General features: G+C 36.7%; 1 protein-coding gene across 3 annotated transcripts in view; it reads right to left on the bottom strand.

The window, feature by feature from the left end:
- The window catches only part of FSTL5 (follistatin like 5), an 882,948-nt gene that overhangs the window by 175,027 nt on the left and 690,312 nt on the right, over positions 1-17,609 (bottom strand). For all 3 annotated transcript variants that reach the window (XM_055405237.2, XM_088827832.1, XM_088827833.1), the window contains exons 8-9: positions 10,274-10,435; positions 5,022-5,156 (exon numbers count right to left, since the gene is read on the bottom strand). In XM_055405237.2, coding sequence (XP_055261212.1) covers positions 5,022-5,156; positions 10,274-10,435 — 297 coding nt within the window. The remainder of the gene's footprint in view (positions 1-5,021; positions 5,157-10,273; positions 10,436-17,609) is intronic.

The raw sequence follows: 17,609 nt of genomic DNA, 5'->3' as shown, positions 1-17,609 counted from the left end.
ATTTTGGAGTTCTGCTGTGCAACTTAGACCCTGTAGTTAACAATGTGGTGTTGTGCCCTTAAAATACATTGAGAAGGTAGACTCTATGTTAAAAATTCTTACTAAAATTCACTAATTAATTAAAAATAAAATCTTCTAGCTTTCATGATTTTTCCTTGAAAATCTCACATAATTTAAGTACATAAGTAATATCTATAAACATTTTACTTCCAGACTTAGAAAACAAAAGTCTCTAAATCTTTCTCTTGTACTCTTTCTTATAAGATGACTTTGAAAATTCCATAAACAAATGTAGTAAGGCTGCACTATTATATCTTATCAAAATAGCATTTCTGATTTTAACAGCATATTGCTAACATAATCTCAAAATTATTTAAAAATATTTATCTTGACCTGAAAAAGTTTGAAGGGATAAGTAAAATAAAATGAAAACATGATTTCATGAACTGTTGATAATTAAATGAACAATATGGCCAAATTTTATTAAGTCTTCCAGTAAAATTTTTCATAAATTTCCATGATGGTAAATAGTGTGATTCATTGATTAAAGAAACTATGGCTAGAGGTTTCAATTTTGTAACAGAGATTTATGTAGAAAAATATATGACCAATATTAAGAGAAAATTAAAATAAGAGTTGAAATTAAAGTCTGTGTCATAAGCATTATAAAGGACAAGTAAAGTGTTCAACTACTTGTCCTAAAATTAATTTCTAACAGGAAGTCAACAGAAAATTGGTATTTAGCATAAAAATATAACAAGAGTAAACAAATTTTCATGGTCCTTATCTAGGTAATTAAACTGAGTTTCCTTTTTTCATTTTCTACCTTAGAATTTTATTTTAAAATATTTGCTTATAAAAGTAGTTGTCCTAGCCAGACACAATATAGTACAAATAAGCTGGTAGCCATGGCCTGGATAAGAGTCTCCTTCCTCATTGGATCCATTCATATCCTCATGTACACACTGATTGAAAGAGGAATAAGAAGATTACTGGGACAATGTTTTGTTGCTGTTCAGTCCATTAGTCATGTCTGACTCTTTGTGAACCCATGGGCTGCAGCACTCCAGGCTTCCTTGTCCATCACCACCTCCCAGAGCTTGCTCAAACTCATGTTCATTGAGACAGCAGTGCCATCCAACCATCTCATCCTGTCATCCCCATCTCATCCTGCCTTCAATCTTTTCAGCATCAGACTCTTTTCCAAAGAGCCAATTCTTTGAATCAGATGGCCCAAGGATTGGAGCTTCAGCTTCAGCATCGATCCTTCCAATGAATGTTCAGGATTGATTTTCTTTAGGATTGACTGGTTTGATATCCTTGCTGTACAAGGGACTCTCAAGAGTCTTCACCAACATCACAGTTCAAAAGCACCAATTCTTTGTTGCTCAGCCTTCTTTATGGTCCAACTATCACATCTATACACAACTACTGGAAAAAACATAGCCTTGACTTGACAGACCTTTGTCGGTAAAATAATGTCTCTGCTTTTTAATATAATTTCTAGGTTGGTCATAGCTTTTCTTCCAAGGAGCAAGCTTTTTTTAATTTCATGGCTGTAATCAATGTCTGCAGTGATTTTGGAGTCCAAAAGAATAAAGTCTGTCACTGTCCCCACTGTTTCCCCATCTATTAGCCATGAAGTGATGGGACCAGATGCCATCTTCATTTTATGAATGTCGAGTTTTAAGCCATCTTTTTCACATTCCTCTTTCAATTTCATCAAGAGACACTTTAGTTCCTTTCACTTTCTGCCATAAATGTTGTCATCTGCATATATGAAGGTACTGATATTACTTCCAGCAAACTTGTTTCCAGCTTGTGCTTCACCCAGCCAGCATTTCACATGATGTACTCTGCATAAAAGAAAAATAAGCAGGGTGACAATATACAGCCTTGATGTATTCCTTTCTCAATTTGGAACTAGTCCATTTTTCCATGTTTGGTTCTAACTATTGCCTCTTGGCCTGCATACAGATTTCTCAGGAGGCAGATAAGGTGGTCTGGAATTCCCATGTCTTTAAGAATTTTCCACAGTTTGTTGTGATCCACACAGTCAAAGGCTTTAGCACAGTCAATGAAGCAGAAATAGATGTTTTTTCTGGAATTTTCTTGTGTTTTCTTTTTTTACGCTGCATATTTTTATTTATTTATTTATTTTAACTGGAGGCTAATTACTTTACATTATTGTATGTTTTGCCATACATTGACATGAATCTGCCCCGTGTGTACATGTTTCTTGTGTTTTCTATGATCCAACGGATGTTGGCAATTTGATCTCTGGTTCCTCTGCCTTTTCTAAATACAACTTGAACATCTGGAAGTTCTCAGTTCATGTCCTGCTGAAGTTGAGCTTGGAGAATTTTGAGCATCATTGTGTTAGTGTGTGAAATGAGTGCAATTGTGTGTAGTTTGAACATTCTTTGGTGTTGCCTTTCTTTGGGATTGGAATGAAAACTGAACTTTTCCAGGTCTGTGGCCACTGCTAAGTTTTCCATATGTGTTGCCATATTGAGTACAGCACTTTAGCGGCCTCATCTTTCAGTATTTGAAATAACTCAGCTGGGATTCCATCACCTCTGCTAGCTTTATTCATAGTGATGCAGCATAAGGTCCACTTGACTTCGCACTCCAGAATGTCTGGCTCTAGGTGAGTGATCACACCATCATGGTTATCTGGGTCATAAAGTTCTTTTGGTATAGTTCTGTGTATTCTTGCCACCTCTTCTTAATATCTTCTGTTTCTGTTAGGCACATACCAATTCTGTTCTTTATTGTGCCCATCTTTGCATGAAATGTTCCCTTGGTATCTCTAATTTTCTTGAAGAGATCTCTAGTCTTTCCCATTCCATTGTTTTCCTCCATGTCTTTGCATTGATCCCTGAGGGAGGCTCTATCTCTCCTTGCTCGTCTTTGTAACTCTGCATTCAGATGGATATATCTTTCCTTTACTCATTTGTTTTTTGCTTCTATTCCTTTCTCAGCTATTTGTAAGCCCTCCTCAGACAATCATTTTGCCTTTTTGCATTTCTTTTTCTTGGGGATGGTTTTGATCACTGCCTCTTGTACAATGTTATGAACCTCCATCCACAGTTCTTCAGGCACTCTTTCTATCAGATTTAATCCCTTGAATCTATTTGTCCCTTCCACCGTATAATAGTAAGGGATTTGATTTAGGTCATACTTGAATGGCCTAGTGGTTTTCCCTGCTTTCTTCAATTCAAATCTGAACTTGGCAATAAGGAGTTTATGATCTGAGCCACAGTCAATTTTGGTCTTATTTTTGCTGATTGAATAGAGTTTCTTCATCTTCAGCTGCAAAGAATATAATCATTCTGATTTCGGTATTGACCATCTGGTTATGTCCATGTGTAGAGTTGTCTCCTGTGTTGTTGGAAGAGGGTGTTTGCTATGACAAGTGCATTCTCTTGGCAAAACTTTTTTAGCCCTGCTTCATTTTGTACTCCAAGGCCAAACTTGCCTGTTTTCCATGTGTCTGTTGACTTCCTACTTTTGCATTCCAGTCCCTTATTATGAAAAGGACATCTCTCTCTCTCTGTCTCTTTTGGTGTTAGTTTTAGAAGGTCTTTTATATCTTCATAGAACCATTCAGCTTCAGCTTCTTCAGCATTTTTGGTCAGGGTATAGACTTGGATTACTGTGATACAGAATGGTTTGCCTTGGAAATGAACAGAGATCGTTCTGTCATTTTTGAGACTGCACCCAAGTACTGTATTGTTAAGATGGCAGAGTAGAGGGATGTGAGCTCATCTTCTATGGTGAAAACCCCAAAATTTCAACAAGCTGTTGAACAACCACTGACAGGAGAATATTAGATTCCACCAAAAATTATACCCCACATCCAAGGGACAATGCTTGGACCTTGTCCAAAATTTGGGCTCAGAGAAATTAGCATATAAAGGATTCTCTAAATATCAGAGTCCCTGAGACTAATATGAGATGTGGACAGGCATTACAGATTGACTTTGGAGCAAGGAGAATGGATAGTCAGTTCAAGCAAATTGAGAAAGAACCCAAAAATAGCCATGCATGCCATGTGTACCAGAGAAAGAAAGTGTCTGAGTCTTTCCCTTAGGTAGCTCACTCGATCAATGCTACAGGAGTACTTTCTGTTCTAAATATTACAGTTCAGCTGTAACCAAAAATTCATCTTTAGTATCTCCTTCCCATCATATTCCTTTCACCAAGTAAAAATGTTTAAGTAGGACACTACATTTTTCTTAAAACTTCATGAGAAAATTAGGAGACATGTACAGTGATGACAAAGAATTTCAAGCAAAGTGGAGAATAGCCCATGATGTGTTGGTGCCTGGGCAGTGGATGTTTCAGGTGGCTTACTTCTCTACCTGCTGCAGAAAAAGGTTGATGTACAGCTATTGGCTGTACCACTGGCTACAGTGCTGAATAGAGAAAAAGAATGATATTATGGTATTAAGCTTATAGGATACCCCTTGGCTGTATTTGGGACCAAGAATCCCAAATCATTAAGGAGAGGGAATTTGCAAAGGATTTAATTTCCTGTATAAACAAATGGGAAGACAGGACTCAAAATAGCTTATATACATCTACCAAAGAAACAAAATCATTTTCATGTCATATTGAACATTTCATAATCTTGAAATTAATCTTTCAATCTACTTTTAATATTTTAAGAATTTTATCTTTCCTATATATGAAAACTGCTTTTGTTTATTTTTTAATTAATTGATCATTTCTTAGCATTTTCTGATGCTGCTGTTTCTGAGAAAAGCTTAGTTTTAAAGTTGAGTATGATGTGTGTGTGTGTGTATCTGTTAATCTCTCAGTCATGTCTGACTCTTTGTGACGCCATGGATTGGAACTCACCAGGCTGCTCTGTCCATGGGATTCTCCAGGCAAGAATACTGGAATGACTTGCCATTCCCTTCTCCAGGGGATCTTTCCAGCCCAGGGATCGAACCTGGGTCTCCCACATTGCAAACAGATTTTTTACCGTGTGTGTGTGTGTGTTCAATACATACGGGTCTTTCTAGCAGAATCTTCCACAAAAAGAGAAGAGATGTCTTCATCCACTCCTGCCTCATTTTTTGCGATACAAGTGTATGCTCCCGTATCTTCATAGCGCACATTGCTAATATGAACCTCACTGCCATTTGCTGAAAACAGAAGGCAAATGCAACTTATAAGCTACAATTTCAGCTTTGGTACAGTCATTTCTGATTACACAGTCAAATAGTTCACTTAGCTTGTCTTAATTAAACTGTTTTGCTTCCTACTTCCATGCTTTGGAGACATGCTAAGTTATTTCTAATGCATTCAAGTGTTTCATAAATTGTGCTGTCATTCTATTACAGAGATCCCAGTACTACTTATCAAAAGCACACACAGTATATTTTATATTCATTTCATACTCCCTACCTTGCATAAGAAGTGTTACATGTTGATAGCTATAATTTCATTTCTGTATTCATTTTTAATATTCAGTATCCACTTTGTCCTCAGCTTTTACAACAGTTTTAATTAATGCCAATATGGTTCATTTACAGAGAATACATGTGAAAATACATGTCATAAAGGAATTAAGTGAGCTACATCATATAAGTATAATGCCATTCCATTGAGCAAGCATATTATTGTGTCTGCATTATACATTAGGAATTATTAGGTGTGGGGGACAGAAAGAAAATATACATAATTCCTTTGCAAGATTCTCAGTTGTATTCAAAAAGTATACCTAATCTAAGCAATATTATCATATGGAAATTGATATCATCATTGTCAACCAAAGGGTTAAGGAATTGATTAACCCAACTTTTAAATCTTGGTAAAAGAATATTTGAAGCTAATCTCTGAATAATGAGTTGAATTCCTCAAAGTGTAAACAAGGGTGTAATTACCCATTTACTATACATTGGCAGAACAAGAAGTATTTTTACATTTGTGTGCATGCTCAGTTGCTCAATCTTGTCCAACTCTTTGCAATCCCAATGACTGCAGCCTGCAGGCTCTTCTGTCCATGGGATTTTCCAGGCAAGAATACTGGAGTAGGTTTCCATTTCCTCCTCTATGGAATCTACCCAGGGATTGGACCCTCATCTCCTATGTTGGCAGGTGGATTTTTTATCACTGAGCCATCTGGGAAGCTTTTACATACATTATCTCTTAATAGTCCCAGATAATAACTAATTATCAGATGAGGAATCTTAAGCTCCTAGAATGATCTTATGCAATTTACTCCCCTCAAAATAAGGGCTGGACTTCTGTTCTATCATGGTCTAAGTTTCAATGTTTTTAGTGCTCGTTTGTTTAGGTTTTCACCTTTTCTTTTGCTTTCTTTTTTCTCTATATGTATGTGTGTGTGTGCGCGCATGTGTGTTTACGTGTATATTCCGTGTTATCCAATCATGGGGACGCCATGCTCTGTGTGCAGTTAAAAGGAGCATGACTCTTCCTGATAGATATGGGGATCAAATAATCAGAGTGGCTATTTGGGGAAAGAAGGTAAAAAACCAATGGGAAAAGAGTTTAAATGTCATCCCTATGGGGATATGGAGAGGCAGTGAGTGTTTGGGGAAGGATAATCACTGAAATCACTTAAACCTCTTTCTCTTACAAATATCACTGCACACTTCCATTCCATCATTTATTGAGAATCACTTCTCCAAAGCAGTTGGCAGGTTTTTGCGTTTGTTTTCGCTTTTCTCACAAAGGCCAGATGGTAAATATATTAAATTTTGTGGGCTACACAATCTCTGTGCCAACTACTCACCTCTGCCATAGCGGCATGACAGCAGCCAAAGACAATATTTTTAAAAATGTGTGTGGCTCTGAACTAAAAACAAAAACAGAAAACAAGCAAAAATATTGCTTTATTTACAAAAATAGACAGCTTCCCAGATTTGGTCTGGGGTCCTTCATTTGTAAACCCATGCTCTAGAAGATGGGAAGGAAACAAAGTATCAATATTTAAGCCCAGATCAGCTTCTTGTTTTGTGTGAAACATGACCCTCTCCAAAGACCACACACTTAACAATGTGAATTCTCTAGAACTTTTGAAACCCTTAAGTTAATTTATTCTTCAAATTCTCTCTTCCCAAAATTCTTCTATGTTTTTCTAACTTATGTGCTTGTCTTTCCCTCTTTTCCTACATTAGCTAGCATTTCTAGATATTTTCTATTCTATAGCCAGAGATACCAATTTCCTGGTTCATTTATCATCCTGACACATCTGGTTTCAGAACTAGAACAAGATGATGTTCCCTGTACCCACTTTTTTTACTATATTACTAGACTATCACATAGGGAAATTTGCAAAATTTCAAATTCACAACATTCAGTTTACAGAATGTTACTCGACTTTTACAGTTAGATACATTACATACCCTACTTCACTTATATTTCAAATCTTTTTTCTTTATTTAATGTTTCCTGGAAAATAATAACTTCTTAATTTAAGCAGGTGGTCTTCCTCTTTAAATCATTAAATATATACATATGATTAGAAAGTGAACTCAAATAATTTTATAGTACATAAGATTTAAAAGTTCATCACACTGTCCACCTTAAATTTACACAAATTTTTCAGTTCAGTTCAGTTGCTCACTCGTGTCCGACTCTTTGCGACCCCATGAAACACAACACGCCAGGCCTCCCTGTCCATCACCAACTCCCTGAGTTCACTCAAACTCATGTCCATCGAGTCAGTGATGCCATCCAGCCATCTCATTCTCTGTCGTCCCCATCTCCCAGCCCCCAATCCCTCCCAGCATCAGAGTCTTTTCCAGTGTCAACTTTATTTCAATAAAAGCTAAAAAATGAAGAAATGAATCCAAACTTCCTGTTTTCAACAACATCTTCATTTTTATTTACTTCTCAAAGGAAACTGTCTCTGCTTCATTCCAAGGTCATCCCCTCCTTCTTTCTTGTTGATTTCCACAACAATTTGTCCATCTTTCCCCTGCTCCATTGTCCACATATCTTTCTCTTTACCTATATCCTTTCAAACCAAAATAAACTGTCCAAGAAGTAAGAAATAGCTTCACCTGTCCTAAACCTTTTCACCAGAAGCTACTACCTTTTCTTTTTCCACCTTTCAAAATTTTGAAAGACATTTTTATTCCTATCTTTCATTTCTAAGGACACAGCAAACTGATTTTTTAAATGTCACAAACTAATCACTAACCAATGAATATATTTTATGATATCCCTTGACTGTGCATATAGCATAGGTTAACTCTTTCCCAGTTTTGGCTTTCTTTTCTTTCCTTCTGTAATATCATTTATTCTCATCTCTTTGCTAATTATTAGTCTCCTGATATTGTCTTGATTTGGCTCCAATGAAACATTTCTTCTTTTCTAGAATTTTACTTCGCATAACATCCCATCTATTTACATAGTTATTCAGTTACTGCCTAGACTTACACTTCACACAGAAAAGACAATTAATCATTTTATGAATAAACAGATAATTAAATAACCATAGAATTTTGTTGACGTGTTAACATACACAAAGCCCCATGGAAATTCACATTCCTGTGCATCAGATTCTTCTCTTAGGCTGTGCTCACAAATCGACTTTTATTACTTGTCATAGCCTCTTAAAACTTAACCTAATTTCTTTTATTTAAAAAATGATAATAGCTCTTTTATAAATGTCCTCATTCTTTCAAAATTGAGTGGAGATTGTAACTAACTCCCCAAATTTTCCTTCTCATATAAAGGGCATCCCAGGTGGTCTAGTGTTAAAGAACCTGCTTGCCAATGCAGAAGACATTAGAGACATGGGTTGGATCCCTGGGTTGGGAAAATCCCCTGGAGAAGGAAATTGCAACCCACTCCAGTATTCTTGCCTGGAGTATCCCATGGACAGAGGAGTCTGGTGGACTATAGTCCATAGGGTCATAGAGAGTCAGAGACAACTGAAGTGACTCAGCATACACAGTACACACACATTTCTAAAACAAAGCTATATTATGTTTATAGAATATGGTTTGCTGCTATCAAGTGAGCAAGAGATTGCAAAATCAGAAGCTAATTAGACTTTTACTCAATTTGATTTTTGTTAATCAGATCGGTCTTCTTCTGAGATAATAGACACCAAGACACAATCAAAGAAGTAAACATGTAAATTTATTTTGCCTATTAATATTAACATAACATCGTTAGGATTCAGCTTTAAAAGATCAAAAATACTCTCATATGTCATTCTTGATTTTCAAAAATAGATAAGTAAATGTTTTTAAAAGATTTATTTAAAAATGTATGCTAATAAATTGCATTCACTCTCTAAATTGAATGGTAGTCCCACTCCAGTGTTCTTGCCTGGAGAATCCCAGGGACAGGGGAACCTGGTAGGCTGCCATCTATGCGGTTGCACAGAGTCAGACACGACTGAAGTGACTTAGCAGCAGCAGCAGCAGCAGCAGTATATTCATATAGAAATAAAATACATTCATTTCTAACAGTATGATTAGAAGGAATTTAAAGGCATGGAATAAGGAATGCAATGCCATGTAACAGATACTCCAGTAAAATGACTGTCCCTGGGTTACTCTTGACAATGGAAATAAGATGTGTAAATTTTATTACTTACTAAGATAAACTATATGCAATTAATTTTGCATTATTTTGATTATTTGATATGATAAAGGTTATCTATTTTTTACATACCACACATGTGTGATTATTGTAATCTCTATAATAACTAATCACAACTGTATATTAGATTATTAGAACATGTGGAATATTTTATGTCTTAGAATGCAAGAACTTCATCACTTTAAAACAACATAAATGTGAAACATAATTAGCCACATTTTTATTTTTTCTTTGTTAATTTGCAAAGTGTGCTATAAAACATTTCCTAAAGAATTTCTGTATTAATGACATATTCTGTAATACATATTTTAGTGTATGATGTAAACATTTAAATTGTCTCTTCAGAAATGTATTTAATGAAGGAATTCAATTATTCTGTTCAGCATATCTGCTATAATTTAGAGGATAAGTTTTAGAAGAAAAACAATATTTTACTGATAAAAATAATGACATAACTAATCATTATAACAAAACTATTATTTAAAACATTAAAAGTATTAAAGGATTGTTTCAAATATAATGTCTTAGGTACTAATATAACTTTTTTCATATTCAATGCATACATTGCTACCAAGTATCACTTTCTCTTTTTTTCAAAGAATATAAAATGTGTTCTAAGTTTTAGTATGAAATGTCTGCATTATTATTTAAGAGATAAAATGCAAGTAAAAAGCACCTTGAAGTGTGAGTTGCTTGGATAGCTTTGGTGTAATATCGATTCCATTCTTCAGCCAGCTAAGCTGAGGATTTGGTATGCCTTCTGCATGGCACCTAAGACTTGCAGTAACTCCAGGTTCTCGGGCCTGACTCTCTGGATACACCCGGATTACTGGAGGGACTAAAATTAAAAACAGAAAAGAAAATGATTAGTATCCATATGTGCCACTTGATTTTCTGGAACAAAGAAAAATAGCAATATATATGTTAATGATGTTATGCATTTCTATAAGGTCTCAGTTTGTAAATCTAAGTAATTTAGTATCCACTAACATGTGCCAGTGGTCCCTGGACAAAAGCTATTCTGAGACTGTACCAGGTGAAATACAAGGTGAGCCCAGGATATCTTGTTCCAATAACTAAAGAGGTCCTTAAGGATGAGAAAAACATATCAAAAAACACAAAACCAGTTTAAAGAGACTTTCATTTGGCAAATACAAAATAATTTGAGCATTAAGATAATTACCAGTTATGAAGGAGTATAAAAATAAAACTCTAAGAATTGTTATATAAATAAATGAATAAATACTTATATGGGACAGAAGGAAAAGCTTTTCCTTTCTATAGTATTTTAAAAAATTACAATAACAATTCCACTTATGGTACATAAGACTCCAAATGGCAAAAATAAATTTGAGAAAGAAGAGTGGAGCTGGAGGAAACAAACTTCCTGACTTCAGACTATACTACAAAGTTATAGTCATCAAGACAGTACAGTACGGGCACAAAAACTGAAATATAGATCATTGGAAAAAGATAGAAAGCCCAGAGATAAACTCAGCACCTATGAGAACTTATATCTGACAAAGGAGACAATATACAATGGAGAAAAGACAACCTCTTCAGTAAGTACTGAGAAAACTAGACAGTTATTGATACATGCAAAAAATGATAATAGAATACTTTCTAACACCATACACAAAGATGAACTCGGAATGGACTGAAGACCTAAATGTAAGACCAGAAGCTATAAAACTCATAGAGGAAAACATAGGCTGAACTCTCTTTGATATAAACCACTGGAAGATCCTTTATGATTCACCTCCTAGAATAATGGAAATATAACCAAAAATAAACCAATGGGACCCAACTAAACTTAAAAGCCTTTGCACAGCAAAGAAAATTATAAACTGGTTGAAAATACAACTCTCAGAAGGGGAAAAAATACAAGTGAATGAAACAAATGACAAAGGACTAATCTTCAAAATATACAAGTAGTTCACGGAGCTCAATATCAAAACAAACAAACAACCCAATCAAAAAGTGGGCAGAAGATCTAAACAGATATTTCTCCAAAGAAAAAATACAGATGCCCAACAAACACATGAAAAGATGCTCAATATTGCTCATTATTCACGTCAGTTCAATTTAGTTCAGTCCAGTCGTGTCCAGCTCTTTGCAACCCCATGAATCACAGCACGCCAGGCCTCCCTGTCCATCACCAACTCCCGGAGTTCACTCAAACTCATGTCCATTGAGTCGGTGATGCCATCCAGCCATCTCATTCTCTGTCATCCCCATCTCCTCCCGCCCCCAATCCCTCCCAGCATCAGAGTCTTTTCCAGTGAGTCAACTCGTCGCATGAGGTGGCCAAAGTATTGCAGTTTCAGCATTAGCAGCACTCCTTCCAGTGAACACCCAGGATTTATCTCCTTTAGAATGGACTGGTTGGATCTCCTTGCAGTCCAAGGGACTCTCAAGAGTCTTCTCCAGCACCACAGTTCAAAAGCATCAATTTTTCGGTGATCAGCTTTCTTCACAGTCCAACTCTCACATCCATACATGACCACTGGAAAAACCATAGCCTTGACTAGACGGACCTTGCTTGGCAAAGTAATGTCTCTGCTTTTTAATATGCTATCTAGGTTGGTCATAACTTTCCTTCCAAGGAGTAAGCATCTTTTAATTTCATGGCTGCAATCAGCATCTGCAGTGATTTTGGAGCCCAAAAAAATAAAGTCTGACACTGTTTCCACTGTTTCCCCATCTATTTCCCATGAAGTGATGGGACCAGATGCCATGATCTTTGTTTTCTGAATGTTGAGCTTCAAGCCAACCTTTTCACTCTCCTCTTTCACTTTCATCAAGAGCCTTTGAGTTCCTCTTCACTTTCTGCCATAAGGGTGGTGTCCTCTGCATATCTGAGGTTATTGATATTTCTCCCGGCAATCTTGATTCCAGCTTGTGCTTCTTCCTGCCCAGCGTTCCTCATGATGTACTCTGCATAGAAGTTAAATAACCAGGGTGACAATATACAACCTTGACGTACTCCTTTTCCTATTTGGAACTAGTCTGTTGTTCCATGTCCAGTTCTGACTGTTGCTTCCTAACTTGCATACAGGTTTCTTAAGAGGCAGGTCAGGTGGTCTGCTATTCCCATCTCTTTCAGAATTTTCCACAGTTTATTGTGATCCAACAGTCAAAGGCTTTGGCATAGTCAATGAAGCAGAAATAGATGTTTTTCTGGCACTCTCTTGCTTTCTCCATGATCCAGCGGATGTTGGCAATTTGATCTCTGGTGCCTCTGCCTTTTCTAAAACCAGCTTGAACATCTGGAAGTTCACGGTTCACATATTGCTGAAGCCTGGCTTGGAGTATTTTGAGCATGACTTTACTAGCGTGTGAGATGAGTGCAATTGTGCGTCAGTTTGAGCATTCTTTGGCATTGCCTTTCTTTGGGATTGGAATGAAGACTGACCTTTTCCAGTGCTCATTATTAGAGAAATGCAAATCATAACTACAATAAGGGATCACCACACTCTAGTCAGAATGGCCATTATCAAATAATCTACAAACTATATGTGCTGGAGAGAGTGTGGAGAAAAGGGAACTCTATTGTACTGTTCATGGGAATATAAATTGATACAGCCACTATGGACAACAGTATAAGGATTCGTTAAAACACTAGGAATAATGCTACCATACGACCCAACAATCTCACTACTGGGCATATATTCTGAGGAAAACATAACTGGAAAAGGCACAGGTACCCCAATGTTCAGAGAAGCATTATTTACAATAGCTAGGACATGGAAGCCACCTAGATGTCCATCAGCAGACGAATGTATAAAGAAGTTGTGGTACACATATACAATGGACTATTACTCAGCCATATAAAGGAAAACATTTGAGTCAGTTCTAATGAAGTGGATAAACCTAGAGCCTGTTATACAGAGTGAAGTGAGTCAGAAAGAGGAAAAACAACTATCATATATTAATGCATATATATGCAATCTAGAAAGATAATACCAATGAGTCTCTTTACAGGGCAGCAGTGGAGATGCAGATACAGAGAACTGACTTGTGGATACATTATAGAAAAGAGAGGGTAGGACAAATTGAGAGAGTAGCATTGAAACACATAAACTACCACATATAAAAGAGATAGCCAGTGGAAATTATCTCTGTTATGCAGTGAACTCAAACCTGGTGCTCTGTGACAATATAGAAGGCTGGGATGTGGTGGAAGGTTGAAAGAGAGTTCCAGAAGGAGTGGACATAGGTATACCTATGGCTGAATCATGTTGCTGTATGGCAAAAACCAACACAATATTGTAAGACAATTATCCTCCAATTAAAAATAATACAAAAGTTAAAGAAAAGAATTTAGGATAATTCTACTTATGGTACATACTAGAAATATAATATTTAGAAATAAATTTAACCAAGAGGGTACAAGACTTTTACACTGAAGACTACAAAACATATTAAAAGAATTTAAACAAAACCTAAATAAATGGAAAGACATCATGTGTTCATGGACTCAAATAATAAATTTGTGAGATAATAAGAACTGGCAAGATGAAAATACTCCAAAATTGACCTATAAATACAATGTAACCACTATCAAAATTCATAATTTATTGTTTTAGTAGAGACGGAAGAGCTAATCCTCAGAATAATAGGGAAGTACAAGGCTCCCCAAAGAGACAAAGCAATCCTTAAAAAGAAGAATGAAACTGGAACTCTCATATCTCCCAATTTCTAATCACATTACAAAGGTACAGTAGTCAAAAAATGTGGTATTGGAAATAAGATAAAAATACACATCAAAGAAATTAGATAAGGAACACAGAGATAGTTCATATATCTATGGTCAATTCAATTTTTACAAGGATGCCAAAAAACAGTCTTTGAAAAATTGATGCTAGAATAAATGGATATCCACATGCAAGGCAATGAATGTGGGCCCTTACATCACACTGAATAAAAATGAACTCAAAGTAAATCAAAGACCTAAGTGCAACAGTTAGAACAATACAATTGTCATAAGAAAACATAGGAGTAATCTTTATGACTTTGTATTTGACCATGATTTCTTAGATATGACCCCAAAACATTAGCAACAACAACAAAGAAATAGGCAAATTGGACTTCATCAAAACAAAATTTTTTTAATTTTGTCCTCAAAGGACACTATCAAGAAAGTATAAGTACAACTGACAAAAGAGGAAAAAATGTAAATGATACTTGATATGTGACAAGTATCTGGATCATATAGTGAACATTTACAATTCCACAACTAAAATGCAAAGAATCTTTTCTGTACAGATAGCAAAATCATCAAACAAAAAGTCAACATACAGAATGGGAGAAAACATCTGTAAACCCCTATCAGATAAGGAGTTAAGCCAAAATATTCAGAAAACTCATACAACTTAATAAAACAAAATGGACAAGTCATCTATATAAGCATTTTTACAAAGAAGATATACAATGGCAAACATGTTCATAAAAAGGTGCTCAATGTCACTGATTATCAAGGAAATGCAAATCAAAGACACAATGAGATAAAATTTTAAATTTGGTAGGATGTCTGTTATCTAAGAGATAACTAAGAACTTCCAGATGTTCAAGCTGGATTTAGAAAGGGCAGAAGAACCAGAGATAAAATTGCCAACATCCACTGGTCATAGAAAAACCAAGGGAATTCCAGGAAAAAAAAAAAATCTACTTCTGCTTCATTGACTACACTGAAGCATTGACTGTGTGGATCACAACAGACTGTGGAAAATTCTTAAAGAGATGGGAATTCCAGACCACCTTACCTGCCTCCTGAGAAATCTGTATGCAGATCATGAAGCAGCAGTGAGAATTGTACATGCAACAATGGACTGATTCCAAATTGGGAAAGGAGTACGTTGAGAGACTGTATATTGTCACCCTGCTTATTTATCTTATATGCAGAGTACATCATGTGAAATGCTGGCTGGGTGAAGCACAAGCTGTAATCAAGATGCCAGGAGAAATATCAGTAACCTCAGATATGTAGATGACACCACCCTTATGGTAGAAAGTGAAGACGAAATAAACAGCCTATTGATAAAAGTGGAACAGGAGAGTGAAAAAGCTGTCTTAAAACTCAACATTCAAAAAGCTAAGATCATCGCATCTAGTCATCAATTCTTGGCAAATAGATGTGAAAACAATGCAATCAGTGACAGACTTTTATTTTCTTAGGCTCTAAAATCACTGCTATGGTTTTTCCAGCAGTCATGTATGGATGTGCCAGTTGAACTATAAAGAAAGCTGAGTGCTGAAGAATTGATGCTTTTGAACTGTGGTGTTGGAGAAGACTCTAGAGAGTCCCTTGGACAGAAAGGAGATCCAATCAGTCCATCCTAAAGGAAATCAGTCCTGAATATTCTTGGAAGGACTGATGCTGAAGCTAAAACTCCAATACTTCGGCACCTGATGTGAAGAACTGACTCATTGGAAAAGACCCTGATGCTGGGAAAGTTGAAGGAGGGAAGAGAAGGGGACAACAGAGGATGAGATGATTGGATGGTATCACCTACTCAATGGAAATGAGTTTGAATAAACTCCAGGAGTTGGTGATGGACAGGGAGGCCTGGTGTGCTGCAGTCCATGGGGTCGCAAAGAGTCATAGACATGATTGAGCAAGTGAACTGAACTGAACTGAAAATCACTGCAGATGGTGAAGGCAGCCACGAAATTAAAAGATGCTTGCTCCTTGGAAGAAAAGCTATGACCAACCTAGACAGCACATTAAAAAGCAGAGACATTACTTTGCTTAAAAAGGTCCATCTAGGCAAGGCTATGGTTTTTCCCGTGGTCATGTATGGATGAGAGTTGCACTATAAAGAAAGCTGAGCACCTAAGAACTGATGCTTTTGAACCATGGTGTTGGAGAAGACTCTTGAGAGTCCCTTGGACTGTAAGGAGATACAACCAGTCCATCCTAAAGGAAATCAGTCCTGAATATTCATTGGAAGGACTGATACTGAAGCTGAAGCTCTAATACTGATGGGAAGAACTGACTCATTGGAAAAGACTCTGATGCTGGGAAAGATGGAAGGCGGGAGGAGAAGGGGATGACAGAGAACGAAATGGCTGGATGGCTTTACTGACTCAATGGACATGAGTTTGAGTGAACTCCGGGAGTTGCTGATGAACAGGGAAGGCTGGCATACTGTAGTCCATGGGGTCACAAAGAATCAGACATGACTGAGAGACTGAACTGAACTGAACAGATAACATGCTGTTGAGGACACGGAGAAAAGGGATCTCATGTACATTGTTGGTGGGAAAGCAAACTGGTGATGCCACTGGGAAATTAGTATGAAAATTTCTCAAGAAATTATAAATATATCTGTAATGAAGTCAATAAATCCCCCCTTTCTGCTTAAATAAGCGTTAATTGATAAAGATTCCTTCTGAACTTTAACTTCGATATTCTCACCAGGAAAAATGAGATTTAATAATGTCTATTCTGTTATATGCATTAATTCCTCTGGTGCAGCATTCACAACAGTACCTTAAGAGTGAAAATCATAACATATTCATCGACTCTATAAAGAATGCTGAACGCTTCATTATCATGTTGCTGGGAAGATGATTCACAGTGAGGTTAATGACATCTCCAAGTCACACAGCTAATTATAGCCCAGAGTTTGAGATAAAAGTCTTGGAACTCTAATTCCTGAACCAACCCTCTCCACATTTCATGTTGCCCTTAACCAACCTGGCTGAACATGGTCTGTAAAAAGCCACTGAATTTAGCCAATAAGAAAGAAAGAAAATCTGATACTTATTCAGTTCAGTTCAGTTCAGTTCAGTCACTCAGTCCTGTCCGACTCTTTGCGACCCCATGAATCAGAGCATGCCTGGCCTCCCTGTCCATCACCAACTCCCGGAGTTCACTCAAACTCATGTCCATCGAGTCGGTGATGCCATCCAGCCATCTCATTCTCTGTCGTCCCCATCTCATCCCGCCCCCAATCACTCCCAGCATCAGAGTCTTTTCCAGTGAGTCAGCTCGTCGCATGAGGTGG

The sequence above is a fragment of the Moschus berezovskii genome, chromosome 19 (assembly GCF_049115385.1).
Source record: "Moschus berezovskii isolate FMDL1 chromosome 19, NW_MosBer_1.0, whole genome shotgun sequence".
NCBI lineage: Eukaryota > Metazoa > Chordata > Mammalia > Artiodactyla > Moschidae > Moschus > Moschus berezovskii.
Note: the sequence above shows the minus strand (reverse complement) of the source record. Positions and strands in the feature narration are given on the sequence as shown.